Source organism: Hippocampus zosterae, chromosome 2 (genome assembly GCF_025434085.1).
Source record: "Hippocampus zosterae strain Florida chromosome 2, ASM2543408v3, whole genome shotgun sequence".
NCBI lineage: Eukaryota > Metazoa > Chordata > Actinopteri > Syngnathiformes > Syngnathidae > Hippocampus > Hippocampus zosterae.
The window spans coordinates 41,295,122-41,308,929 of NC_067452.1; the positions used below are offsets into that span (position 1 = coordinate 41,295,122).

The following is a 13,808-nucleotide window of genomic DNA, read 5'->3' on the forward strand; positions in this document are numbered from 1 at the left end:
GTGGCGCCAGAGGATCGCAAATGAGTTTGCCTTTTTGCAGGAGGCTTCAAACCGATGCATTTGACACGAACACGTCCGGTCGGGATTGTTAGTAGGGCTCGGTTGGGACCTCCAGACACAATTTTTTTTTCCCTTTTGCAAAAAATAAAGAATAAAAAATCCCAAAGAACTAATAAAAACAATATATGTATGGATAGCACAGATGCCTCTGAACATTTTGAGTGTTTGGAAAAAAAAAAGAATGTTTTTATAACACAAAATACATCATTACAAAAATTGTAAAATGCGTAACTTAAGGCCTTTTTCATTTGGAGCACACAAGGGTTAAGCAGAATACAAATAGCTTTTGGGGGTTTCTACAACTAATTCAACCCCTTTTAAGTTTTTTTTTCTATTATACAGAATTGTACTCCAGTACATTATCCCTGTCAAATGTATATACAGGTACAATGCCCATATTGGTAATTTGAAGATTGAGGAAAACAAATTCACACAAAAATACACATTGTCCGGTTTCAACTGAGTAAAAGTTACATGTCGTTTGAAAAAAAAAACCCAAACAAGTACAGTACGGCTCTCAAGTCCAGGATTGAAGTACTGCATTTGTATTTGGTTAAATGCTACAACTGTAATATTTGAGGCAGTTGGCAGAAAGTGTTGCATTTTGACGGTCTATCCATTAAAATACCAGTTTTATTTGACCGTAGATTTAAAACCATTTTTCCCACATGAAAGTGGTACTTGAGGACACTACGATTAGAAATGATCTTTGAAGTCTCGTCGCCGAGAGCTTCAAATCTCGTGATATTTCCCAGCCTGCTTGCAGAATCACGGGGGTATGTTTTTTTTCTGAAAATAAGATTCTGGATGAAATGTATGGATGTTTTAGCAAAAAAATAATAATGCCGAATGTACAAAGACTTAAAAACTGGCATACTGTAATGAGATTCGAGACTACTGAGTATGTACTGTATTAGAACGAGGTTAAATATCAGGCAAGAAAATACAGTACAGTACTGTACAATAGTCATCCCACGCACTCCTTTCAGACGGTGGCGCTAATGCAGCAACGGTTGTTTGCCAAGCGCCAAAAGAATGTAGAAGAAGAAGCCTAAAAAAAACAGAATGGCGAGAGACAATGACAGTCTGAATCGAAATGGAAAGCGAACAAGCTGTCTACTTTTTTGTTTCTTGTCACCTTGAGTAGGCTTCTTGGAGCATGCGAAGACCTGTTTTGTCCATGAAGGAATAGCCGCGGCTAGGCTCGCTCATTGCGCGGCGGACTTGGGGTAAGCACCGACCGCTGTTAGCTGTCGGCTAGCCGCTCGACAATCGCGCGTTCACGGACGCGTGAAGCCGTTTTGCCGTTCAAAGCTTATCGACAGCTTGGCGGGCTGCTTTCGAGATCGTTCACTTCCGCGGCATTTCGCATTTCGCCTTCCTTCACCCGACGACGAATCAAGAGGCGACATGTTTCTTTGGCATCAAAACAGAACGACAGCACTGAGAGGTGTACCTCTGACGTTGCCACTCTTCACTCCACGGATACTCCGAAAAGGCAAGTGATAAAAAATAGAGATGGGGGGTTGGGTCGACAATGTACCGAAGAATAAAAAACAAAGTGGTGTTGGGTTGAGCGCACCATCGGGGACCAAGACCGAGGTTATTAGGAGTCGAGAACAAGACAGACGGCATCAAAAAGAACCATGACAGGGTCGAACCGTTAAGATAAGATATCTTTTATTCGTTAGTGTGATTTAATGAAAATGATCTTTGAAATACATTTGACAGCTGTTAACAGAGTGTGCAAGGTTTGCAAAAATCATTTTTTTTCTCCAACGACATTTTTGATTAAAAAAAAAAAGATCCCTGTATCGTTTTAAAATAAACAGTTAAAGAACACCAAACGGCGTTTGAGAAACACGAGAGACTGCAGCCATCTGTGGCCAAATGATGCACGGTGTGGTCTCGTCTGCTCAAATCCTTCAGTCACAACACCGGCAAAGTTGCCTTTTTCCCTGTCGCATATGTTTTGGCATTGCTAAAAGAGTAAACCTCATGAGAGTTATTGAATACAACTTTATTGTCAAAATGTGATGACTTAATTTCAATGCCAATATTTTGATGCGAACCATTCGTGACCCCCCCCCCCGCCCCCCGCCCCCTTCTCCCTACTCCACAGGCTTGGCAAGATCCCCGTTTCCCCGCTTGAGAATGACGGCGTGCGTCCCTCACAAAGGCTGCAAGGGCACGTCGGTCATTTGGCGTCCCGGACAACGGCGGTGGGGCTGTCTGTGGGATGAGGTAGTAGTTTGTATAGTTTTAGGATCACACCAGATCTGGGAGATGACTATACAGCCTACTGTCTTCCTCACGGCAACCAAAGCATCCCGTTGATGTGACAAGAGGCCACCGGCGAATCCGGCGCGTCGCCACGTCGGCCACGGCGGGAGGGCCCTTCGGTGGCCGTGCCGACTTTGAGGACGTTAATCGGTGCTTGTGGCTGCGCTGTACTGCGGTGAACTTCATCTGGGGCAGCTCGCACGTGAAACGCGCATGTTCCTTTTCTCCCTTTGCTTCGCTTTCAGGGTGCAACGTAAACGTTCAGTCCAGGAATGCTGTTGCAGAGGTGGCAAAATTATTCACACTCTCGAGTAGAAGCACAGATAGTTGTGTCAGAAAATACGAATCGCGTCCCAATTCAACTCCTGCCCTCAAAGGCAAACCAAAACCAGGATGTCCAAACCTGCTATTTCAAATGCGCACGTTAGCCGCATTAGCTTGCCGTTTGTTTCTGTGCACCAAGTACTTGAATTTTCCATACTATCTCCAACCCACGTTGACAACATGGCACAAATAGTTGTGAGAGGGGCCATCTTTACACACAATTTGTTCCCCTCTCTTATTAACTGACGGAGAGGGAGAACAAAGTACTCCCCGTCCCCCCACCCCAAAAAAATGTAGAGTTGAAGCCAAAGGTTGTGTGAAAGATGATGTTCGGATAGACTGGAGCCTTGTATTCCAGAGAGCTTCCGTCGGAATCATTTGACTCGGAACGACGAGTAAACTCGGCTCGTCGGCGCCTCGTTTTCCAGACGGCCGCGAAGAAAGAGACGTCGGGCCTCAATGTCATATTTTCTTTTGTGCTAAATAAAGGCCTGGGTTGAAAAGTCTTTGTGCCGTGCGAATGGCATTTGCGTTCTTCTGCCTTCGCTTGACCATTGGCAATTTCGGCAGTCTCACACTTGTTTTTGTCACCCGGGTCACTTCAAACTGCTTGCGTCTTATGTGGACAAATTTGCTATTCAAAATGAATCAACAACAGAATATTTTTTGATGTATTTCTTTTGTAAAGCAATGTGATAAAAACACCCCGTAGGACATTTATTAGTGGTTCGGCTCATTCTTCGGGGGAAAAAAAACCCCAACAACAACGCTTGAAGTAGCATTTGAACAGTGCCGCTTTATTTTTATCTCTCACAGCTAGCGATGGCAGCCATCAACTAGAAGCTGACCCAAACCGTGTGCTTTCATTTTATTGGTGATGCTTTTAGAACACGATAGCTTGGAGGAGAAAAATTCTAGTCAAGTCAAGAGTATTTGTGGAGCATTTTCAAACAGCCATGGCTGCATACAAAGTGCTGTACATGGAGCGATTGAACATGCACAATAAACAGTAAGACAAATCGGTAATAAAGGCGCTAGAAAGCACCAAACAGTAAAATCAAGAACAAATCTAAGTCATGCTGAGTCGAATGCCAAAGAATACAAGTGAGTTTGGAGGAGGGCTTTAAAGATGGCCAGCGAGGAGGCTTGCCCAATGTTCAGTGGGAGCTCATTCCAGAGAGATGGACCAGCAACAGAAAAGGCTCCATCTAATAATTACTTTGAAATGAAACGTTTGCGGCGTGTCATTTCAGATTTTTAATTATGGCAACCTTTTAAAAAAAATAGTCGTCAGAATTGACGTTTCGTGACGCTCGCGTTCCTTGCTGGCACGTGACGTCACGGCCGCCTGCAATCCAACATGGCGAACATCCGGTGTGTGAAGGTGAGTAAAGGAGAGGGGTGAAAAGGTAAAGAAAGCTTTGTCATCCTCCGTCGCGCACGTATCAAAGTTGCCCGTGTGTCAAACAGCAGATGGTGTTCGTTCCGTCGCTCGTCTCGCGTACTGCGCGGCGGCCGCGGGCTGGGCGGGCGAACATGTTGACGCTACTAGCCTCATGTTGTCACAAGCGCTCTCCATTCAACCCAAACTCCTAAAGGTGCCCGCAAGTATGCCGCCGTCCTGCTGTAGAGCTGGCGCCACGTCGTCTCGTTGGAGTCGCGTGAAATTCAAAAAGAATTTGCTCAACTTGGTTGCAACTTCAGTGTTGGTGAATTTGATGCAAAATGGAGCAATTCCTTCCGGTTCGCCTCTCGAGCGGAGCCCCGCGTGGGTTTGCGTGTCTTCTTCGGGATTGTGAAGAAAAAAAACTGCAAGCGTTGCGAGACAGCATAGCTCGTAAGCTGGATCCATAAGACACAAAAAGGACTTTGCCAGTCACCTGAATCATCAGAATCCCCCCCCTTTTTTTAAATTTAAGCCAGTGTGGGCGGCAACGGCCTCCGTAGCGGTCGGTCGAGTATTTTGCACCCGGGGACCATTGTAATACGAACGCCAGATGCATACGTGTCAACTTTTCGGAGCGCCAACCTGTATAAACTACCAAAAAATCCTTATCACATGTCAAAATAAGGGCAGAACCCCCCCCCCCCCCACAAAATGTTCAATGATATTTCTTGTAGATCTCCTTAATAAAATGTCCGGTTAATGTCTAATCATCATTCTACTTTGTGGCATTTCTGTATTCAGAGTTGTATTCCTGCGTTACTGGGGGGTTCCACCAACTCCAAATCATTTGGAGTTGGTGGAACCCCCCCAGAAATGTTCAGAATCCGTATGATTTGTGCGATATATCCGGCCATATACGTAAGATTCCCCACAAAATCTATGGCTAAACCGTACGAGTTGACGGGTATGCTTCTTTTCCCCGCGTTGTCAGGGCATGGTGGGCCTGGTGACGGGCGGGGCGTCGGGCCTGGGCCGGGCCACGGTGGAGCGTCTGGTGCGCAGCGGAGCGTCCGCCGTCATCGTGGACCTGCCGTCATCGGAAGGGCCGGCGCTGGCGGCCGCCCTGGGAGACCGATGCGCCTTCGCTCCGGCGGATGCAAGTACACCGATGACACTTTCCCCCGCGGGGCCCTAACTAATCTCGCCGCCCTCCATTTCCACGGCAAGGGTCTTGAGTCGCGAGCGTCTTTTGCCTTGAGAGCGCAGAGGAGGTTTGGCGCGTGACGCGTCCCCCCGCTCTTGTCCCGCAGGTGACGTCGGAGGCGGACGTGCGGTCGGCCGTGAACTTGGCGCGAGACAAGTTTGGCAAATTGGACCTGGCCGTCAACTGCGCCGGCATCGCCGTGGCCGTCAAAACGTACAACTTCAAGAAGGAGCTCCCCCACAGCTTGGAAGACTTCCAGCGCGTCATCAATGTGAGAGCTTTAGCGCCCCATTTCCCCTTTCGGCGTCCACCTCCAATCAAAAGGAAAGACGTTTGTCCAAGCAAGCCTTGATTCGGGGGGAGGGGGGGGGTCTCGTTCCCTTTGTGGAAAACATCAACTCGGATCGCTCCGTCTTCAAGCGGGAACCTTTAGCAACGTCACAGAAAGAGTGACAATCTAATTCTCCTTTTGTAATTGAACTGAAAAGGGGGGGGGGGGGATCGTCGAGTCGATTGTGACGGCCTCTGACTGTGCGCTGCAGGTGAACATCGCCGGAACCTTCAATGTGATTCGTCTGGCGGTGGGAGCCATGGCCAAAAACGAGCCGGACGCAGACGGCCAGCGGGGCTGCATCGTCAACACCGCCAGCGTGGCCGCCTTTGATGGGCAGGTGAGCCGGGGGGGGGGGGGGGCACTCGGCACATTGCCATCGGGGCCCGCAAAGCTTTGTCGGAAGACCAAGATGAAGATTGGGCGGCATTGAAATGTTTTTTGTGTGGCACGCAGGTGGGCCAGGCGGCGTACTCGGCGTCCAAAGGGGGCATCGTTGGAATGACCCTTCCCATCGCGAGGGATTTGGCCCCCATGGGCATCAGGGTGGTCACCATTGCGCCGGGTAGGTTGGCCCACATCACGTTGCGCAAGGCTCCCGGAATGGCAACAGTCCTTCAAGACGAAAGTGGCATGAAAGCACTTGGACCCCCCCAATTATGTCAGAATCGTTCCTGGGGCGGGAGGGGGGGGTTCTTATTCAATTCGTATTTTTTTGCTGCCAAATGTGGCACTTCGGAAAAAGGATTGAAGGATCATTTTCATTGAACTGCAATCATTTTTTCTTTGTGCATTTTCTGCAGCATCGATTTCAAATAATGATCGTCCCCCCCCCCCCCTTTTATTCAATGAATCAAACAAATAATTGGCCGGTGAATCGCTTATTATAATCATCATTGTTTGCAGCCCTACTTCAAATATATCAAAGTCAGGGTGGTTATTTTTTTTCTGTGCCCCCCCCCCCCATACCCAAATTGATATGTCGTTCATTGTAACCATCTTGAAGAGGCGAGCGAATGTTTGGCATCGCGAATGTGTGTTGAAGCTACGCAGAAGAGCGAAGGTGCCCCCCCCCCTCCCCTGAGCGTCATGTGTGAATTTGCCGCCCCCAGGTCTGTTCTCCACCCCGCTGCTGGCCGGGCTGCCGGAGAAGGTGCGCTCTTTCCTGGCTCGCCAGGTGCCCTTCCCCTCGCGCCTGGGCGAGCCGGCCGAGTTTGCCCACCTGGTGACGGCGCTGGCCGAGAACCCCATGATCAACGGCGAGGTCATTCGGCTGGACGGCGCCATTCGCATGCAGCCCTGAGGCCGCCGCCGACGGGCCCCTTGGCGGTGAGAAGCCCGACTTTGGCCGCCGGACCGTCCCTTTGCAAAGTTTTCAGCGCGCGGCGCTACTGTCCACTTGTTTGATCGACCGCTTGGAAAATAAAGCTCCAAAGGGGACGCAGTCTTGCTTTTTCAAAAAGTCAAATGGCGGGCGGGAGGGAGGGATGCGAGCGCGGGCCTCCTTCGGTTGCGCCTTGCCTGTCACGGCTCCTCCGTGGTTTGTTGTCAAAAGGTGCGAGTGGCCCGCATTCTGGATTGGGGTCGGGGGGTCTCAACGTCATAGCACGCCGACACAGTGCCTCATCGCCGGGACGGTGATCGAAAGGGAATGAGGAGGTAGGAAATGTGGGGAGCTGCGGCGTCTGGGGGCATCAAAAGTCCCAAATCCCCCCCTTGCTTTGGGAACGGGTTGACAACGCTTTCGGGCAGGCTCGAGTCTTTCGCCACGGCTCTCCACAAATGTCCAATTCCGTTTTTGACTTGCCATGTCAGTCCACCTCAAAATCAGTCGTGCCGGCCTGCCTAACTTCCGCTCCATTAGCAAAGGATGTGTTTTTTTTTGGGGGGGTGGGAATCACATTTCAAATTCATCCTCACTGGTCGCCGATGATGTGGGCATTTTTCCATCCTTTGATTGGTTACAATCGACTTTGACTGGCAAAAAGCAGCAGCGGTGATCCGCACACGGCACACTTCATTATTTCCTGGTCAACTTTTTGGGAAAAGTTAGTTGGAAGAAAAGGTCTGCGAGTGAAATGAAACCTGCCATTGACACTCTAGATGTACAGTATTTTTCTCGGAGCCTCGTGTCTCTGTCTGAACTCAAAGAATGATGGCGACTTGCTTTTGAAAAGCTGTGACCCACAAGTTTTGGAATCCCAACAATATTGGAAACAAAATGTGCCCTCTGAAAACATTCAAAATTGTTGTTGCCATCTGCCAATTGTTCTTTTTTGCTGGGCTTCTCCTGAAACCGGTCGTATCCCGTAGCCAACTGTGAGACGTCGGAAGGATGTAGCAATACTTAGTGCTTTGTTTTATAAGCAGTTTGGGGTTCTTTTAGCAAGAGTGAAAAAAGACGATTGTGAGAAAGTCCCTGTGGTGAATCTGCTTATGATATGAGTTTTACATACATCCAGGTCGACTTGGAAATCACAAATCACTTTTGTTTGGGGTATTTTATGACGACTTGGTATCGATTTGAGCCTGCCAGAACAAGAAGGCCAAGACTTTGACTGCATGTGTGGAATTTCAATTTTATGCATTAAAAACAAATCGTTGAATGTATTTATTTTTGAAGGAGAAGGATAACATCAGGCGTGTGAGGGAAGCACTTTTTACATTTTTGTTGGGGCCATAAGTGTTGCACCCGCGTGTGCACTAGGTGGCGGTATGCACCTGACCGTTGCGTGCACTCCGCCAAAGATTGAGGTAGAAGAAGAAGACAGAAACGGCGGCAGCGGAAGAAGCGGTTTGATTGGAGGAAGGGCTTGATCAACAAAGAAAGATGGCTGAAGTGATCGAGCTGCACAAACTAAAGGTTGGTCGGGCCGTTTAGTATCGAATGTCGGAGCGCAGATGTCTAGCTTTGACAATTGTTTGGTGAACGGGGAGTCTCTCAAGTTCTCCGTTAGGGCGGCGAGAAAGCCAAAGTGGTCGCGTCGGTGTAACGTGCGTACGCCGGCTGCCCATGCTAATGCTAAAGCTAAGCGTGTGCTCACGTTGCCCGAACGTTCTCCGCCCAAGCTCGAAACACGCCAATTATCTTTCGAAATAGTACTCGGAAGGTTCCACTTTTCGGACTGAAAACGCGAGTGGGAGCACTAAGTGCCAGTGGCTCAAGGTCAAATGGAAAAGGGAATCTTAGTTGGCTCACGTCGAAGTTGAACACTGAAAAACGCATCTTACCTCTTAAATTATTATTCACGCTTTCTTTATGGCTGTATATGTATATAAATATATATATTACACACACAGACGTGTTTCATTGGTCGGATCTTTTTTTTTTATCTTGACGACTGTTGTTCAATTAATATTTGAAGGGATCTGGTGAAAACAATGCTCAAGATGTAATATCTGTTTTAAAGCATTGAGTGAAATTTCCCGCTAAGATCAAAATAAACCTTTTATGCAAGTGACATGAAGTGGACACACCTGGTTTGCTCTCGTGGACGGAAGGCATGATTGAGAAGCACACATTTATGTGTATTCATTTTGCAAAACACCGAGGGACACATCCATGTTCCAACGAACTTTGAAGGTCGTGCCAAATTCCCACTGAAGCCCGAGGCAAGATCTGCCAAGAAGGTTGAAGCTAGAACATCGGGCACATGCTCGTGCAGCTTCGGTTTCAGCTCCGCAGCCGCTAAACGGACCGATGCAGACCGCCGATGTGGCAACGAACGCCGAGATCGTGTGTTGAGGACCACCAAGCTTGCGATGTCTCATGAACCCGGGCAACGGGCCCTCTTCACAATGCGCAGTTGCAAGCATTTGTGAATGTTTCTCTGTTGGCTTTCAGCTTGCTGAGCTGAGGCAAGAATGCGATGCGCGAGGTCTGGAGACCAAAGGCAACAAAGGCGACCTGGTTGCACGCCTGCAGGCCTACCTGGACGAGCACGGTGAGCCCCGCGAAGCAGCGCGCCGGAGTCGGGCTCAAAGTTGCGGTGGGGGTTGTTTCTTTTCGGTGTAAAGCGGTCAGACGGCGCAGCGGGAAACTTTTCCAATTTGGACCTGTAGAAATAGTGTGACTACATTTTGAGCGAACGCACGTGGAAGGGGTTTCAAGAGGAGCAAATGGCGGAATTGTGGCACTTCTCCTTCCAAGAGCCACATGCCAAGTGGCCGCGCTGCGAGCGCAGTTGGCTCATAAACATGGATTTTGGGCATTTTTTTAAAATGGTGGATTTAAAAAAAAATGTATTTTTTTTTTTATCTGAAACCTGCGTCGCCGACAGAAGGGGTTCCCCAAAACTCGTAGATATGTGGAGAAAGAAGCAAGTTCTTCCCTTTAACTCTCATTTGATGGGGTTTCCGCCGCAGTTTGTGGAGGCGCTCGCGTCCGATCGACATGCTGTGTCTTATGTCTTGAATGTCTTTTCACGCAAGCCACAGATGAAGATGTGGACGTGGACGAAGTGCTGGCGGACGATACGGCGGTAATGTCGTCGAGTCTGCAAAATGCCGCTTTGATTGTGCGCCTGTGTAAAAATGACGAGCCTTTGCGTTTGCCCTGTAGGACTTCCCCAAAGGCGAGATTGTGGACAACGGCAAAGACGTCAAAGAATCGCCATCGCCTGTGGCCAAGCTGTGAGTTTGCTTGCCGATGGCTTTTTTTGAAGCGGTTTGCTTCGTCGTAACGGTCGATGACTTTGAAACGCGATGAAGCCCGAGCAGTCCCGCAATGCCAAAAACAGGGAGGCGGGGGAAGTCCGATTGCGAACAGCGGAAGGGCTGCCGGCTGCGTGGCACCGCGCTTCACTATATTCGCAATTATGGCCGCCCGGTGACGAGACCGATGCAGCGTACCCGCTAGGCGGTGCGCGTAGTTTGTGGCTTCTGACAACATGGTGCTATTAGGCTCTCGTTTCGTCAGACAGGAAACGATGTGAAAACGGGGGTGCTCGAGGACCCCCCCCCCCCCCCCCCAATAATCTAACAAAGGAGTGACTGCTAAAATTGGATGCCATTTTGTTCCCGCGTTTGTGTTTTCAGGTCTGCCGAGAAGAAGATGGTGAAGATATGTCCTCCGGCGACTGGCGGTGAAGTACGTGCGGCCCAGCGCCACCCTTTTGTCTTTCCCCTGTCCCTTTGTTGCGGCGCCTCCCGCTTACCAGCAAACGCCGTTTTTTTGTTTGTTTGTTTGTTTGTTTGTTTGTTTGTTGAGCAGCAGCTCCAGAAACGCGCCGAGCGTTTCAATCTGCCTGCGTCGGCCGAAGACAAGAAGGCCCGGCGTGCCGCCAGGTGAGAACCGGGGCCACTCGCCGCTTTCGGCTCCTCTCGTTTGGCCACAAAGCCAATTGAGATGGACCCCCCCCCCCCCCTTTCGCTTCAAGTCGCATTTGGCAAACGGGAAGCAGAAGTGCCATCTACAGGCCAATTGCGGCCAATCAACTTGAACGTTGGGGGGGGGGGGGTTTGACAGCCCAGTTCCATATTGATATAAGCCCAACGATTTGACACAATAAAAGCAAAATGATGCGATGGAGCCCTTTTCATCAAAGCTGTCATATATGTGACCGGTATTGCTCACTCTTGTCTTTTTGTGGAACTCATTTCTAGGTTTGGTTTGGCGATCGGCGCTTCGGATGCATCCACAGGTGCGTATGACGACTCTCGGGCGCCACGCCGCCGTCCGTCATGTCCAAGTGCCGCGCAACATCAATCCTTTCCTTCCCCCGCGCAGGCGCCGCCGTGGCTAGAAACGTGCCGGTAAGAGCCGCCGCCCCGAGCGAGCCCCCGCCCCCCGCCCCGCCCCCAAACGCATGCGTCGGCACCCTTCCCCTGACGCGGGAATCCTTTTGCCATCCATCACAGGTCAACGTGGACCAGCTGAAGAAGAGGGCGGAGAGATTTGGCATGAACGTCTCGTCGCTCTCGCAAAAGGTGGGCCCACCTGGCTCGGAAGCTTTCCCGCGTATCACCCGCACAAACGGTTTACGGGGCCCATTCAAGAGTCCCCCGCCCCTCACGCCGCGGGACAAAATGATGGAAGCAAAACAATAACTTGAGTTGGACTTTATACGGTTTAACCGTTGGCAATACACGAGCATTTATTTTTTGCTTTATTTTTGTCCTCCGGTTTTCTCCTCCTACAAGTAGGGGGGGTGAGGGGGGGCATCAGAACACATATTGCCAATTCCGTTCATTTCCACGGGCAAAATAGATGAGCCAATCAAGTTGGGGGCGGCTTCCGCAAAGGAATTCGGCTCCTAACGGAAGCTTAGAGTTTATTTGGAGATTGAGTCTGAAAGGCTACTTGTTGTCTTTCCATGGTGCTGGTGCTGGTGGTGTTGTCGTTGTCGGCGCTGGCGGCAGCTGGAAGCAGACGAGAAGCTGATGAAGAGGAAGGAAAGGTTCGGCATCCTCACAGGCGGCGGAACGGCCGGCTCGGCGGACGTCGAGGTATGTAGCTTCCCGTTGTTTTGTTTCCCGCCTGGTTGAAAGTAACGTAAAAATAGCGCCAATGATGAGCCTCAAACACTTGATTTCCCATCCCCCTTTTGACATCGTTGCACTTAAAAGAAACGAGAAGGTTTTCAAAACAAAAAGGACAAATTGTTTGGAGATGAAGGATTGGCCAGAATTGAATCTTCTGAAGTTTAGCCCTCCCACAATGCCATAAAAAAGCTCGCTCCTCTGGGAGGGGCTCAAAGGGGAGCCGGATGAGGTGGCTCGGGCATCCGCTTAGGACGCCTCCCCGATCAGTCCCATTGGCGGAACATACGCGTGATGGTAGAAAGAAACGACCGTCCAGAATTTGGAGCGTTTCTTGATTTGGGGGCGGGGAGAAAAGACTGCGAGCGCGGGCGTCATCGCTTTAGCCACCTGTTGAAAATGCGCCACTGTCCCGTTTCAGCTGGAGCTTTTCACCATCCCTCCTTCCTTCACACCCGTGACTGCTTCCCCGTTCGCCAGAACTTTGTTGCCGTCTCCGAAATAGGCCGATGGGCGATTTGGGCAATTTGTGCGCAGCAAATAGTCGAGTCGTGGCTTTGTCATGTGTATTTATGCCACATTTTTTCCTTCTTCTTCACAGGCAAAGAAACTGAAGCGTGCTGCTCGATTTGGAATAGTATAGTGGGTGTTTTTTTTTGCTTCCTTTGGAGTGTTTTTTTTTTTTTTTTAACATTTTCAATTATCACGTTTCTAAGTCATGTCAAAGGTCTTCAACTGTGACCTTGCTAATCATATTGAAAAAGAAATATTTGGAGAGCTTTTGGAACCCAGAAGGAGATTTTTGTTGTCGTTTGCCTGCTTACATTTAAATCATTTTCCCCCAACTCCTCCAGGCCCTGTCCACACTTGACAAATATCAGACATATTGAGTGGCCATGACTGATGACTCAAGTTTGTCTTTGCTATTTTGTTGCCCGTTTTTTTTTTTACTCTCTGTGAAAGAACGCAATCTCAAACGCGCCCCCTAGCGCCCAGTGTCTATCGGCAGTTTGGGACAAAAAGCCCCCCAAAATGGGCATCGTAGTGCTTCAAAACATGTTGGACACTTTGTGTTCATTGTGGCAATGATGTTCCCCCCAAAAATGTAAACAAAAACTTCAACTTCTCACGATAGTGAACTTCACGGGGAAATTGGAACATTTGGCCAGGGAACTTGAAACCGCGTCATCACTTCAGACCACTTATGGAAATGACGCGAACGCGGCTTCATTTTTTCACGAAGCAAACGCCGATCGGAGGCGAGCGAGTGTTTTTAGAGAATGACTCGTTAGGATGAAACTCTGTCATCTTTTATTTGTGTTTGTACATTTGACTCCTGTAAGCGCTCGCTTCACCGCTTCACTTGTCTGTTCATTTGATAAAATATCACGTTTTCATCTTTCTGAGTCTGGCTTCCTTTCGTTGGATCCTCTCCGTGTTCGCAGGCAGTATTTGGCCCGAGTTATCGGCAACGTATCGCCATCATCTCGGCGCTGTACTTCTGCATTCCGAATGCTTCCAATCGCTTGCGTGTCGCTGACACCAAACTGTCACAAGAGCGCATGAGAAGCGACGCATCCTGAATTGCTATTCTCAACTCAACTGTATTATTAGAGCACCTTCAAACAGCCATCGCATACTATTGCCACCACGTCAGTCAAGTCGATGCTTTGTGATTCAAGTCAATTATAACGGCAACTTGACAGCGTTGTGCACGATAATCAGTCGTCTCCCGAGCA

General features: G+C 49.4%; 2 protein-coding genes and 1 long non-coding RNA gene across 5 annotated transcripts; all 3 read left to right on the forward strand.

Moving 5' to 3' along the window:
* The first annotated feature begins 1,078 nt into the window (after positions 1–1,078).
* On the forward strand, positions 1,079–2,805 carry LOC127594112 (uncharacterized). Its single transcript, XR_007960601.1, has 3 exons — positions 1,079–1,289; positions 2,183–2,304; positions 2,387–2,805. It is a non-coding gene; the product is annotated as an uncharacterized LOC127594112 (long non-coding RNA).
* Positions 2,806–3,897: 1,092 nt separating this feature from the next.
* On the forward strand, positions 3,898–7,029 carry LOC127593853 (3-hydroxyacyl-CoA dehydrogenase type-2-like). 2 transcript variants are annotated; one of them, XM_052055578.1, is made up of 6 exons: positions 3,898–4,051; positions 5,046–5,210; positions 5,365–5,529; positions 5,801–5,929; positions 6,046–6,154; positions 6,702–7,029. In XM_052055578.1, exons 1-6 carry the CDS (start codon positions 4,028–4,030, stop codon positions 6,890–6,892), a joined length of 783 nt encoding a protein of 260 aa, XP_051911538.1. In that variant the 5' UTR covers positions 3,898–4,027; the 3' UTR covers positions 6,893–7,029. The 2 variants fall into 2 exon arrangements, with proteins under 2 accessions (XP_051911538.1, XP_051911528.1); XM_052055568.1 differs by lacking the exon at positions 3,898–4,051 and adding an exon at positions 4,130–4,265.
* Positions 7,030–8,323: 1,294 nt separating this feature from the next.
* Positions 8,324–12,795, forward strand: LOC127593963 (SAP domain-containing ribonucleoprotein-like). Of its 2 annotated transcripts, none has more exons than XM_052055754.1 (11): positions 8,324–8,452; positions 9,434–9,533; positions 10,021–10,070; positions 10,151–10,221; positions 10,627–10,678; positions 10,802–10,875; positions 11,194–11,231; positions 11,318–11,343; positions 11,449–11,517; positions 11,950–12,036; positions 12,671–12,795. In XM_052055754.1, the coding sequence occupies exons 1-11, from the start codon at positions 8,420–8,422 to the stop codon at positions 12,710–12,712; spliced, it is 642 nt and encodes a 213-aa protein (XP_051911714.1). In that variant the 5' UTR covers positions 8,324–8,419; the 3' UTR covers positions 12,713–12,795. The 2 variants fall into 2 exon arrangements, with proteins under 2 accessions (XP_051911714.1, XP_051911724.1); XM_052055764.1 differs by having other exon boundaries at positions 10,027–10,070.
* The last annotated feature ends 1,013 nt before the right edge of the window (positions 12,796–13,808 follow it).